The 15013-nt window shown below is 35.0% G+C and overlaps 1 protein-coding gene across 4 annotated transcripts in view; it reads left to right on the forward strand.

The window, feature by feature from the left end:
* KLHL5 (kelch like family member 5) overlaps positions 1–15013 on the forward strand; it is a 65842-nt gene that overhangs the window by 19734 nt on the left and 31095 nt on the right. For 2 of the 4 annotated variants that reach the window (XM_026847028.1, XM_026847026.1), the window contains one exon: positions 10268–10453. In XM_026847028.1, coding sequence (XP_026702829.1) covers positions 10311–10453 — 143 coding nt within the window. In that variant the 5' untranslated portion in view covers positions 10268–10310. The remainder of the gene's footprint in view (positions 1–10267; positions 10454–15013) is intronic. The other 2 variants (XM_026847029.1, XM_026847027.1) reach the window with 1 other exon arrangement.

Consider the following 15013-nt stretch of genomic DNA (forward strand, 5'->3'; position numbering starts at 1 on the left):
GCTTGTGTTTTAAATAGTATACCAAGTACATGCTGCTATGAACAAGGTACTGTCTGTTACATGGAAATGTTACAGGATACCTTCTAAATTATTTTGAAGTGATGCTGATTGATTGGTTATGCTGAGAATTAGTTCCATGCCAGTCAGGAGAAAACTATGAACATGTAAGCTTCTTGTGACTCCTATCTGATGTTTCCACATGTTTCTATAGATGAGGGAGCTGAAACTGAAAAATACTTAAACTATAAAACAAAGATTTAAATTTTTTTCTTGTGCATATGCAACTTGAAGGGAAGAATATTTCATCTATGGAAAGCCATTTGTGCTTTAAAGTGGTTGCAGTTATCCATGCAGATTTCTTAAACTGTATCAAGCTTAAAAAGAAAAAAATTGGTTTATTGTGTCTAAAAAGATGTTTTGGTGTTCCCTTACATATTACTAAAGATGAAACGGTAAAATTTGTCTTTAAATTAGGCAAGTTAATAATCTTTCTTGTTACGTATCAACGTAATTCTTTTATTTCCTTTTACTGCATAAATCAGCCACTCTTCACTAAAAGTATTTTTTTCATTTTATATGCCTGTACTGCATAGCAGTTAGCTTACCATTTCAAGTAAATTTTATGTTTGCTTTCTCACTTTTAAGATAACTTTGCAATGATACAGCATTTCGGAAAGTATGGCAGTTTAAAAGGGTACACTGTTTAATAAAGCCTCTTAAAGACAGATCAGTCCAGTTACAGCAGTTTTAGTGTTTTGCATTCCCTAGGAGAAGAATTCATTTAGTGCAAGGGCAAAGTAGTCCATAATATAAACACTAACTATTTATGGTTTATATAACCTTTAAAGATTCAAGGAAGGAGAGAGGGTAAAAATGCTTAGGAGTCAATACAGTGTATTTGCTTTTATCACTGAATGGCAAAAGTACTAGAATTACAGGGAAATAAAATCCTGCATACTGGTGCTTCATAACAGCAGTCTTGTGCTACAACTAGAATCACTGTAAATAACGTATCTCTGAAGAGGTCCTATTTTAAATGATATTCAGGTATGAATTTTTAAATATCTGTGTCACTGGGTAAGATATATATGATACAGGTGTAACATCACCTTCCATTTCAGCAACATCTACTTGTGATGTGAAATTTTTATGTAGAGCATTACCCCAAATAGGATATTCTCACCATAGCAAGGCAATCAGTGTAGAAAAACCATGTAATATTGAGATAAATGTGTAGATTGAAATTGCTACAAATTTGTTCTTAATTGTAGGAGAAGAATTTACATATGACAGAATAATTTCTTGCTTTGTAGAATTGGAGAACTGCAGATACTTATTTAAGGGGTGTGAGAAGTCTGTATAGCATAAGGGATTTTTTGGTTTGGTTTTTTTTTTTTTTTGCAGGCAGAGCTGTATACTACAGTAAAGGCGTATAGATTTTGAACTCAGTAAATCTGAAGTATCTTTTTGATTATGTACTTAATCATCTATAGCATCTAGGATTATTTGTAATTCCTTTATTGTCTTGTAATTTTTCCTAGTGTTTTACTTTCATGCTTTATCATAAATATTTTACATAAATTTTGGGTTGCGTTTTGGTACAATTTAATACATAACGGTAATGTAAGAACTTGTTTTGTATTGTTACCTGTATTTCTAGTCTCATGGGGAGACTATATTTAAACCATGTTTTGTTCACTCCTTTTGTTAAAAATATATAAGCTATTGGGCAGACTATGTGTCTGCCTAACAGCTGGAATTTTTCTGATATTAAGAACTTAATTAAATGGTCTTTTTTATTAGTCTAAAATATAGCTTATCTGTTGAATTCAGGAAAAAAAACCCCACAACTTTCACCCATGTAGTTTTCAAAGGGCTTTTTTTCCCCCATGAAAACCCTATTACCTCCATTAGAAACAAATTGTAGGAAAAAAACTGGGTTTTTTAACTTTTTGAAGAAGCTATGGAGTTACCTTGCTTCTTCGTTCCTCTGTAACATTGCCCGGTTACAAGCCCTAAAAGCATGAAGTGACAGAAGCAGCTCTATTGCTTTGTGTGTTTCAATCATACTGCCTCTTTGCCATGCCCTATAGCACAGGCAGAAAAACATTTGTATCTAGTCTTTGTCATGAGGAAAGCTTTAGATCATTACGTGATTTATTTAGAGGACAGCCGCTGTAGAATTCATTTGTTATTAGTATAGAGCTTGGTGGCATAAGGGATAAGCAAATTCCAAGTTTAGTACCAGATCTTTGACAAAGGCTGCATCTGAGATGCAAACAGATCATCTGGATTTGGGGGTCAGAATAGTCAGCTATAATGTTGTTCACATGATACTCCTATGTGTTGTTTGTAACCAGCATAGCTTCAATGATTGTTTACCGGGCCAGTGAGGTTTGAATTCTTTTGCTGGTTTTCATCCCCTAGACTTCCTCTGTTGCTGCTGTTTCTCTCCTACATTCCTGAGGCAATGGTCATCATTTTGGATTTGTACACTTTATAAAATTTTCCAACAGCTGTGCAGACTCTTGTATGGCAAATTTAAGCCTATTAGCAATAGATTTGTTTTTCTTAACTTTTTGTGGGTGCTTTAGCAGCAGTCCACAGACCTTGAAGGCACAGTGGATATCAAGCTAAAAATACCTAGAGCATACCTAGTATGCAGAGTATTGTATCTGGTTCATTTCACCCAGGCATGCATTAAAATATTGAAATTACTGTAGATTTAAGTATGAAAATGTATTCAAATATAATATAAAATATGTATTTATGTTTGAACATTAAATACAAGCAGTCTTTCATAATTCACCAGCTATGTCTTAACCTTGAGCAGTTTAGTAAGATGTCCGTAATCAATTTTAAGACAAGGTCTGAATGTACCAGGTGATAGCTACTCTGCAGTATTGCTTTGTATGAACAGTCTTGAAGTTCGTATGTTGTAACTTCCAATCTAAGTCTGCCCCCCTCAACAGTTTTCAATCTACAGAAATGTTTGATATGTCTTTTTTTTTCAGCTCAGTCTTACTGACCTTTGAAGCTGTAAATTCTTTAGGACCCTTGATTGTGCTGCGTATTTCTCTGTATCTCCTATCACAAAATAATGCAAAGGATGATGATAGATTCCCTAATGGTGGCACGATAGTAGTATACTTAAAATTACCTGAAAAACTATAAAAAGTGTGTTGGTTTTGTTTAGATACATGCATGAATTAAACATAAAAAACTTTGTTACCAAAAGGCAAGTTGTTTCATAGGGGAGAATCCATAGCCTTCTTGTTTCTTTTCTTCCATACTACTGCTAAAATTCTTTTGTTTTCCTGTGTGCATGTTACATCTTCGTTTGGGTTTTGTCTGTGCATGTTTGAAAAGAGTTAGTGCAGCACTATTACATAGCAAATATGAGGCAGATTTAATCTAGTAAATTTGAACAGTAGATGTTGTGTGAAGATAAGGTGAGAAGAGGCTTCCGCATGGACTTCGCAAAGCCACAGGGGATTCCAGCTATTTATTTGGATGGAATGGATTTTTTGCAGTGATTGTCACATGTTTTGACTACGTTAAAGCTCAGTCAGGTATATTTTTGTACTACTGCAGTTCTTGATCACACGGCAATGTAGATGTATCGTGGGGTAGTCTAGTTATTTTCCAGACAGAATGCACGTTACTGGTGACATTTGTGTGGGTATATGAATTCATTGCACTAAATCCAAGACATCTCTTAGAGGTAAGACAGAAGTAAGGAAACATCAGTGCTATAATCAAAGGTCTAGCTGCAATGAAGCATGTACGTTATTTCTTATCAAAACTAGACAGAAGTAAAGATGCAGTAATATTGGCTTAGTAGCCTGTGTCTACGTGTCTTTGTTGGGCTAGCACTGCAGTCTGTGCTCCAGCGTCTTGTGTCTTTTTATTCATGCTAGTTAGATTAAGATTTATGCAGAAATATGTTGCATTGCTTGAACCTGTGCATTTTGATTGCAAGACTGTAGTCATGGCTATTGCTATAATTCTTTTCTCTAGCATAGAATAAATCACTAGCCCTCAAGTTCACATGCATGTATAGCTTTACCATGCTCTTTGGTCTACCCAGAATCATTTTTGTCCTCTTTCCATTGCCTTTTCTTAACTTGAATTATGATACACTAGATATTTTTAGCAGTCTTAGTTGTTCCTATCTATGGCTTCCTCCTTTTATTTATGCTTTTCCCAGCATTTGGAAGAGTGTCCTGGTTTTTACCATGCTTGCTTTTTCCAAGAATCCTTTCAAAATCCTTCTCTTCAACAATCTCCATTCTCTGCAGCTGAGGTTCTTGCCTTACTAACTTTGAAGAAGGAAATAGTTTGTTCCTTACAATTTATAGTACAAAATCACAGAAGCTGGCATGAAAAGCTGGCATATTATATTAGTATTTTAGTAAGTTGTGTTCTGGTCTCAGTATGCAATAAAATGTCAGCTAGCTTGAAGACAGCCGTGTAAACAACAAAATCATTAAAAGCCCTATTTTTTAAACTGCTTGGAAACATTGTATGTAAAAACTGCAATGCAAGAAGCCATCTTAATGCAGCAAGAAAGGTGCAAAATTAATATTTGTTTTAAAATGCCAAATATGTATCTTAATACGTATCCTAATTTGTCCAAGTGGAGACATACTCTATCTTCTCTAATGTGTATGACCTAAACAGCTGACTAACCTAGCCTAAAGATGATTTGAAATTGCAACAGATCTTCTAATGATACTATTACGAAAAAAATACTGTAAGATCATGGGTTTGTTATGCAGTATACAGAATGCAGTGTCCTGTCTCAAAGTAGACAATTAGCTTACCTTTTGGCTGCATAGGACGCTTTTTTTTTTTTGTTAGGAAGTCCAGCTAGTGGAGATTTGTCTGGTCTAGTAAGACAATGAACACTTTCGCTGATTTTGAACAGTAGGGATACATATAGCTTATTGATGTTTTGCTAAATTCCATATGCTTCATTTATTATTACAGAGTTCTGCTTTGATCAGTCAAACACAGGCTTTTGATTTTATTGACATTATTCTTGGGTTTGCATTCCAGAATGTAAACAGGAGGATGTAATGTATAGTCAAAGGTACTTCTGCATTTTTTTTTCCTTTTATTGTCTAAATGCAAGGTAGTTGCACCCATTTCCCTGCACATACTTAATCATTTTCATCACTTATCTCAAAACCTCTTTTATTATTTTGAACCTTGCTTTGAATATGTTGGAGGTGTGAATAAAGCTAGTATTTTTACTATTTTTCTTCTTTGAAATGTTATACTTTTCTCAATATCTGTGTACATTGAGATGTTTGTGTTAGTTTGTTGATTTTCTTTTTATTTACATGTCATTTATAAAGGTAATATTCTTTATGTGTGAATTCAGATTTAAGATGTTGATGTCAATTTTTTCATTTTCTGAGAAACAAAGTGATATTCACTGGAAAGAGTAGTGAGGAGAAAAACGTGTATTTTTTTCCATATCTACAGTTTTGCCAGTGTTTACTGCTTCTAATGCTTTCATCTACACTGATTTTGTGCTAGAGAAACATATGTAAAATAGAATTTAAGCCAATTCTACGCACAGGTTATTCTTTCTCCAGTTCCCATTTTGCACCATTTCCTGTGCATCTATAAAAGCCATTTGGGTTGGTGTATAGTGCTGCCTCCAAATTTCAGTAGTGTAGATAAAGCGTTTGCTTTTAGTTTGGTTTCCTAAAGGGACCAAGTTTATGCAGTTGTGTTCTGCATCACCTCAACCATTTCCCTAGTAGCTTTAAAACCCATGGGCCACTTTCATCTTAATGTGAGGGTAGGCAGAAGCCTAAGATAATGTCACTCCTTGCAAATGGCAGCTAGTTAATGGAGAGAAACCCAGCTTATTGCCTTCACTGAAAATGGGCAGAATTCATCTACTGCAAAGCCAGCTGCACAGCTTCCCATTAGTCACATTATTTGCTGTCTCTTGCCTGCTGAAGCAATGCCTTAAGGAGTTGAGAGTAAAGGAGAAGAGCTAGACTTGTGGTGATAGATGGAGTGGGAAAAGGAGGCAGAGAATAGAAATTTTTTGAAAAACAGACTTCATTTGCTGATTCTGTGAACCAGCCAGTTGAGTAGGCGCAGTAGCAGTATATTTGGGCTATTTTCTCCATCAAGATTTTGCAGAAAGAAATCCCGTTGTAATGCTGCCTGACTCCTTTGTCTAGTCACAGCTCTGGTAACCAGCTGCACTTCAACATGTTGCTTCTGTCCAAACAAATGTGACTTTTTAATGCAAGGAAATAAGCTGTTACTTGCTGCAAAAGGGTAGAAAAGACAAGGTGGTAATTTATAAGGTCAAATCTGCTACATACCCTGGATCTAACCATGTCACTCTTATCTTGCAGTAAAACTACATTTTTGCAGATTCACAGGATTTCTTGTTATCTTGTGGAGAAGTTGACATTTTTTAGGAGTACAGATGAGGTTAAACTAGATTAGGTGAACTGACATGACAGTAGTACAGTTTTAAATATGAGTAAATTTACTACTAATTTTCAGACGTAATTTTTTTCAGACATAATTTATATAGCTTTTCAGGAAAAAAGTATAATTCAGTTCAAATTTTGGATTTTGTTCCTCTATCTCTGTTCCAAAATTACTAGCTTGAAATGTATATTTGAGTTTTTTCTTAGTCATAACTAAATCTTTATTGCATCATTTTTATTTCAAAGACAAACATGGAGACATTTAACCTAAAAGATGCCTTCCTAAAAATAATTTAAAATACATAAAATACTTGAAAAAAGTTTGGCAACCTTTGTTATAGCCAAGGTTAATAGTGGGATTCATAGGTTGTTAACTAATATGTGTGATTTCTATAAAATAACCACTGTAACTGCTCCTTTAAAATGAATCTTAATGCCTTAAAATAATTAAAATAGCAAATCCTGTTTATAGGAACAGATTGTGCTTCTCCCCCGTAAAATTTGAAAAACACTGCCTCTCTTTTGAGTGAGAGAGTTAAGTAAAAGTGGGAGGAAAGAAGGCTTCTATATGTTATGGATTGGTTTGTTTTTGTATTGAAAACTGCTGTGGCTTTGTTTAAGCTACAACAATGAAGCCTGAAACAACAGTGGAAGGAGAGATGTGAATTCAGCTCTCCAGTCATCATCATCCTACATGCTTTTACTTTTGAAACTCTTCTATCACCACTTTACTAGCCCAATTAATTGTCTCATTGCTTTACAGTGAACTGTTATACTGTGCAGAGCTCTTTATTCCAAACATCCTACTTCAAGAAATAAAATCCTTTAAAAATGAATGGGTTTATAGCATGGCTTATACATAATTTTGATTTCAAAAGGCATACTCATATAAATTCTTTATTAGGCAGAGAAGTTGAAGAAAGCTATCCTCTTTAGTATACAAATGTTTGTCACCAGAGTAGTAAAATGTGTAGCTAGCATGGGAAAGACCTTGTACTTAGAGGAACTTACATTCTTACAATCATCCTGAAATTGTGCCATACTTAAAAGGAATTGGTCAGTGCTAGATAGGATCTCTTTGACATAAATAGGGAAAGAAAAAAAAAGACTAAGAGAAGTGTGATTGAAGCTTAAGAACACAGAAGGAAACCCTATCGGCTAATGTTCTAAGATACTTGTAACAGTTTTTCCACTTAATGTCTTAAAAATAATTCTTCACCTTAAAGGAATACACAGGAAGGGTTCTTTGATGATACACTTATCTTGTGCACTAACAGCCTCAGTCTTTAATTTAATTTTCATAGCAATTTGTCAGGTGTGCAGAATTAACAATACCTCTAGCCAGGGGAAATTCATACTAAAAGATAAATTTGAGTGAAGAGCTAAATCCAAAAGGAGCAGAGCCACCTTGATACTGAGAGCTGCAGGACCTTGCAGCTGGGTGTTTTCTCTGAACATGGGATTCATAGGTCAGTGTTAGATACCCAGTTTCCTCTCTCTGGGTGGAATGGATGTAGGCCAAGAATTTGGGAAGACATTTCAGTACTACTGCTGTAAGAGAGTAAAGCAGATCCTTCCCTTCCCAGTTATTTTCTTGGTTGTGTGTTCTCCCAAGCTGTTACGGCTGTGGGAAACTGAACTGGGAAGGAGATTGATAAAAGAGTTTGAGGAAGGAGGGAGATTTTAATTTTTCATAACCAGTCATTGGGTAATAGGCATAAATAGCCCTTGAAGCTGTATCTTGCCTTTTTTGCAGGTACCTCAACTATTAGGCTGTCTCTTTCATGTTTTCTTAATGGACCAGTGAAGTGTAATGTTTCTTTCCTTCTTTTCCTTCTTTATGGAAAATGGTTTGTAAGTTACTGGCTAGAGGACAGGTATAGGGTTGAACTTCTTCAGGTGAAGGAAAAATGTAAACTTGGCTCTATTGTGACCTGCATAGCTGTTTTATCATGGGTAGTGGAAAACAGACACTACTGCAACTATTTTTCCTTATTGAACAAGAGTGATGACTGCCACTGAGCTCTGTGCAAAACATACATGTGTGTAGTCTTGGCTGGCAGTAACTCTAGTGAGGATGTGGTCCAGCAAAGTGCTGGCTTAGTTTTTCCTTCTCCATACAAGTTTGTTGCTTCTTCAATTCTATCTGCACAACCCTTTGTGAGGTTCTAATGTAAAATAAATTCCTGATATTATGTAACTTTTAAAAATCATTATTAATGGGGTCATTTTGATGAATCTGGGTTAAAATATGGTTCAAACAAAAAAAAAAAAAAACCAACCTGTGTTAACACAATTGGGATGTGATAAACTATGATAGGGAACAAGAATTTCCTAAGCATTTTCTTGTTGACCAGCACGATGTTCTTTCTCCTTCTGTTTCTTTTGCAGGGTTGCTAGTTTAAGAGTTGCTTTCCCTGACTACTCCTTGCTCATTCACTGTAAGAATGCCACAACAGTTTTGCCAATATAATGTTTTTTATGGTTACATAGTTACATTTTTCACATATATGAGTTCCTTGATTCAGTGTCCAAAATGGCCACAAAAAATACTTGTTCCAGATCATCAGAAGGCCAGTGGTAGAGCAGGACAAGTGCTTCTCAGAGGGTGAGAAGCTGACACAGCTTAAATGAATAGCTAACCACAGCTTCAGAGAGCACTTTATCTTAAAAGTCATCAAAGGAAAGTAGGTAGGCAGGTATCTCATTTCTGATCCATTACTAGATTTAGGTTTGAATTAAGTGCCAAATTGCTTGGCCTTTTTAGCTATCTGGGCACATGAAAACAACAAAAAAACAAAACCAAAAAAATTAAACAAAACTTACAGAACATTTTCTACTGAAAATTTAGACTTTGATTATGAAGAGCTCTGTCTTGAAATTAATATCCTAGGCTAAAGACTGAGCTAAGTCTCTTGGTGGATTTATCCCTCAGCATGCTGCCTGAGTCCACAACATCTTTATGAAAGCAGGGGTCTGGATGCAGATCTTGTGACTCCTTGTCCTTCCAGATATTATGGTAGGTCCAGAGTATTTTTTAAGTTGTTTGCATTGTGGAAAAGTTAGTAGGAGTAAGTTAAAGAACTTTGAGCAAGAAAAGGTGCTTCCCTCAGTGTACATAATTAGGATTCATATCCTTTATGTCCTAGACCCATGTATTCCTTTTACGTTTTCTCTGTTCCTCTTTTCTTCCAAGCTGCTGTGTGTATGGACAGGAATAATTTTTCTCTCCATCCATTCTTGCTTTTCTCCTGTGTTGACTTCTACTCTGCTAGATCTCATTTCAGACACATGAGGCTTCATGCAGTAGGAGTGGTGGTGATTTTTTTTTTTCCCCTGCATGCTCACACTCTTTTACTAGCTTCATATATGCTGAGTTTTGTTTTATCCACCTGAGGCTAAGTGTGAAACAAGACTTTAAAATATGTAGCAGGTAGAGGTTTGATTCCTTATTGCTACCTTCCACTGTTTTTTTAGTTTGCAGGTTCTTGGTAGATGTATGTTCTTCCTTAACCATCTGACAACGCAATAGTTGCAATTACTGGACTGATCTTTGTGTGTCTGTTAGTTGAAGAGTACAACATTAAGTGATTGTACCTTTTTCACAAGGGTTTAGAATAGGTTTGGAGAAAGAGAAAGTATGAGTATGAAGATAAATAAAATAGCAAGGGAATATATATTAAAACAAATCATGTACATCAATTTTAAAATCACATGTGATTTTTATTTTATAATCTGTAGATGGAATTGCTACATCTTAATATTGTGTGAACTAAGATTTCTGTTACTGTCTTCAGCAGGACCTCCAACAGCAGTCATACCTTATCATCTTGTCAAACTATGGAGCCCTGTGCCTCAGATGAATTTTTTCAGGCTCTAAACCACGCTGAACAAACTTTTAAAAAGATGGAGAATTATCTTAGACACAAACAGCTATGTGATGTGGTGTTAGTTGCTGGTGATCGCAGAATTCCAGCTCACAGGTAAGTTTATTATAATTTGAAGTAACTTCATATTCACTTACAAATGCACCTTCAAAGTGTGCCCTGTGTTTTGTTTAAGAAAGGTCAGAACATCCTAAACATTTTAAAATACTTCAAACATGCTTACTTTTTTTTAACATTTATCTGGAAACTGAAAGTTAATTTCTGTCTGTTGTATGCAATACAGCATCAAAAATAATTGTGATGCTTTCACATTCTACATTTTTGTCTTCAAGAATATAAGATAATTGCATAATAATAAATAAAAACCCCCAAAAGTCCCAAGTGCACCCTTAGAATATTATAAGTAGTAGCAGTTTCTTACCATAGAATGACATAGAATTATTTTCTTAGATTTAATTTTTAATTTATAGTAACAGTTAAGTTGTTGGAGTCATAATTAGCAATTGGGACAGTCTTCTGTCTGCATAGATTCTTTTGCTCCCATACTAAGAAGAGTCCTTTGATAGTAGACTACTGAACACTGACAGTGTTAGACATCTAAATTAGATCAAACATTGCCCTATCTGTCATCTATCTAATGAACAGATCATATAGCATGCCCCTTAAAAGAGGAAAATACCAAAAATTGTAAAACAAAAGTGTAAATAACTGAAGCACGTTACTGTATTTAATGCACAGTATTAATAGTTTGAATAGGAACCTAGGTATAATTAAGCTGTGGTTTTGTAAGATTAGGTCTACAACAGAAATAGCAGTCTAAAGCATTCATGTTTTCCATTGTTTGTTCCTCCCCCTCACAATGAAACAACAGCTTAATACTGTAATAGCAAAGATGGGAAGAAGTTACTAGTTTGAGTTTGGTATCTTTCTTTAAAAAGCCAGATCTCTGCTTTTGTTTAGATATCATCCACAATGTTGTGCTGACATGACTGGGGGAATTATAGCATAGGGATGGGAACTGACTTGAGCAAGGAGGCAATTGTACCATAATTTGTTATTGCTCTCAGAGACTTCATTTTATGAAACTTCATTTTTAAACAGTCCAGACTATCCTTGATTTTCCCAAGTTGATTTAAGCAAATCTTAGTGCAGTTACTACTAAAATGGGTGGTCCCACTCTCTACCCAACACCATTGTAAACACTTAGAGCCACGTAGGTGTGGATGATGATGATGAATCTTTTTTGGAGAGACAATAGGGTGAGCAAGATGATATGGCTTCTGAGCACCTGTGGCTACCGAGTTGCTTAAGATTGGTCTTCAGTTCGTTCAAATGAGTTGCAAAACTGCCTTGTCCCTGTGGAGAGAGTGAACCAGAAGAAAAGAGGGAACGCACATGCCCCTCTGCTGAAGTAATTCAGAAGTTAGAGCTTTGGAGTGTACTAAACAGGAAAAATGGTGATTATAATAAGGAAATAATTCTACTTCTTTATGTGTGGCCAAGGCAGTACCTTTGCAGTATACAATTCTGAAGTATGGTTTATGTAATAGTTAAAAAGTGTAGGAAGGGTGCAGAGGACAGCTGCGAATATCTTGTGAGAACTGGAAGATTCTTTTTGCAACAAGATAAACAGACAACATGCTAAAAGGTTTTTTAATGTGGTATGTACCTGTTTCTTATTTATTTAGAGAACTGACATTGTTCCTCTAGTTTCTGCTACTGTATCTATTTCTGTAGCACATTAGGCATATGCTACCACCTGTTATTTGCTCTGGTCTTCTCTTAGGAGGAGAAACATCTTGCTGTAGTCGGTATATTTTAAATATGCATGAAAGTTAAGGCCAAAGCAGCACACCTTGTGCTTCTAGCAGGAGATGGGAGGCTTATGATTGGTCTTTAGTTCACTTCATAATGTTGAAGCAACTTAGAAAGAAGCTTTGCCTTTTGCATGGTAAGTTCTTTTACTGTTTTGTTTTCACAGAGAAATATAGCAATAACTACAGTCTTCATCTCAGTACATCTAAAGTACCTTACTGAAAATTGACTTTTCTACAGTGGGGAAGATAAAGATGGAAATTTTAAATTTGCTTCAGAATTTTATAGAAATTCAGTAAGACGACTGGCTTTATGTCCTGGTAGTAGTCTATGTTATAAGAAAAAAATTCTGTAGGATTTTTTACTGCCTGCATCCAAGTTCTAACTCCTTTAGTTTTGACTGCAGGCTGGAGCAGTCAGCATATTTCAGAACATTAGTGATTAATGAGCAATTTAATGAGCAACAAAAGATGTATTAATTAGATACTAGTAATGGCTGGGCATTCTAAGATGTGTAAGAAAATTGAAAGTTCACTTACACTGGACATCTTATTTTTCCCTTTTCTTATGAAAGATAGAAAGTTTTTTCTTAATATGTGGTCACATAGAATTGGTAAGAAAGAACATTTTTCTCTTATTATTTATGCTCATATATGAAAAGGAGTTTTCAGATTTTCTGGTTTGAATCTGATATTTTTAATAGCTCCTGTATTTTTTTTTCCTTAATTTTCAGTTTCTACTTTTGGTGATAGTTGAATGTTCTGAAGTGTATGATGTATTTTTTTAGAGAAAAGAGCAGTGAGTTTGTTGTCTGCAATAGTAATAGGCACAGGTAATACATTACTGTAAAATTCTGAAGGGTTTTTGGTTTGTATCTATTCAAAGAATTCAGTCTGTGAGTCTACTACAGATAAGAGTATCACATGTAGTCATGACTTTTCTGAATATAGCATTCTCTGTCATTCTAAGACTATTTTATCCTCTCATTCTGTGCTGAAGTTAAAGCTAATAACTTATTTAAGAGATCAAGAAGCAACTAGGAAAGAGAACAATTCCCCACAAGTTAAAAATGCATTATGTTCCTACTCCTTAACCTGCAGTTCCATAAAGAGATTTGCTAGAATTTTAATTGAATTTTATTTATTTAGGTTTTTCATAACAGGTGATTTTTCTGTGTCCACTGCAATTTCAGATGTCAAAGTCATTTATTGCATTCCTATTTATTACATTTTGCTGATACATCTGTAATAAAAGTTTGTTTTGTAACAACCTGCTGATCAGAACATTCATATAAGAAAAGGGAGGTCTGTAAATTTCGGGCCGGATGGGATTTAAAGCCTGCTCTGCATTCTTTAACCAGCAATCTAAAAATCTATGCAGAACCATTTTCTTTCTTCCTGTTGACACTGAAAGATGGAAAGGCAAGACATGGGACTGAAGGAAAAAAAGCAAATGGAAGCTTATGTACTCTAGGGATTAGGAAGCTTGTTTGGAAGAGCATAAATCCTGGTTTGCATGCATTTTTTTATCTTGTGGCTTATTTATCTTTGTATTTTTCCATACAGCTTAATAATACTTTCTTTCACAGTCTGCATTGCCTTAGTTTGTAAATCCTTCACTGCAGCATTTTTTTTTTGCTTTAGCTATATTTTTATAAAAGTTTAACACAAAGTGTCTTTCTAAAAAGTCAAAGTATATAAAAAAGCAGTTCTGTGATAGCTTTATGTTGAAAAGGTACTATTGCTACTAACTATGGTGGTTTTGAAAAATTTTGCTAACAGGTTTATTGTAATCATCATTTCAGTGTCAGAAGCAGCAAACAAATTTTGAAACATTTGATTTCCCTGGAAGGAGAGCTATAATTGGAGATTTTAAAAACATAAACATACTGCATGTATTTTTAGGTATTGCTTTTAAACAAATTTTAATTTAAATAAATACAGATATATTAGTAGTGTGGGATATTTTCATATATTCTTTTTATTACTGACATGCTTAGAATAGAAACTAGCTGAAGCCACCAGCCTGAGATGCCTCATACTAGGGCACATGAACTATTCAGCATCACTGTACAACTTTAGTGAAAGCTATTAGTGAATTCCCTAGGATTACTTTTCAGCTGTTACACAGCCACAAACAAGGAAGTGTCACTTCTACCTTTAAGATGTTGAGAAGCTTCACTTCATTCTGTCAGGTGAATCAGGTTGGGAGATAGTAAATCTGTAATCTTTGACAGCTATCATAATTTTATGTAATAATTGCTTTGAAGACCTAGAAAACTGTCTAAATGATGCAATTTATGGCAATCCCAAGAAGTAGTACAGTTTAATTCAGGCATGCCACCCTGCTTACGCATATTTTACTGACCATCAATAGAAAACTACAAAATAAGTTAAGCCGTCATGGTGGATCTTTCTGGTTTTGGATCAATACAAACCACAGAAATTCAGGATATCAGTAGCATTGGAACCTCCTGTAAGAACAGGGAGATACCTTGAAACACCCTGATTTTGTTAATTTTTAGCCTGTAGCTACTGAATGTTTTTCGAGAGAGATTAATTGTTCAGACATCTTAGGATCTCCTAGATGAAAAATGCTGGTATTCATTTGTTCCTTTTTCTCTAGATTTTTCCTGTGCACTGAAAAAGAGCAGTCACCCTACTGCATGTAATTCAGTAGCCAAATTCTTGTAATCTTATCTATGCAGAATTGAGTATTTGAGCTGGTAATTAAGTAGGAAGGAGAGTAAAAGTAAATACGTTCAACATCCACAGTTGAGAAATACAATGCCAACTGTATTAAGGCTTTTTCTTGTTGGTTTTTTTTTTAAGGGGGGGGGGC

The sequence above is a fragment of the Athene cunicularia genome (genome assembly GCF_003259725.1).
Source record: "Athene cunicularia isolate RWA chromosome 4 unlocalized genomic scaffold, athCun1 chr4_part1, whole genome shotgun sequence".
NCBI lineage: Eukaryota > Metazoa > Chordata > Aves > Strigiformes > Strigidae > Athene > Athene cunicularia.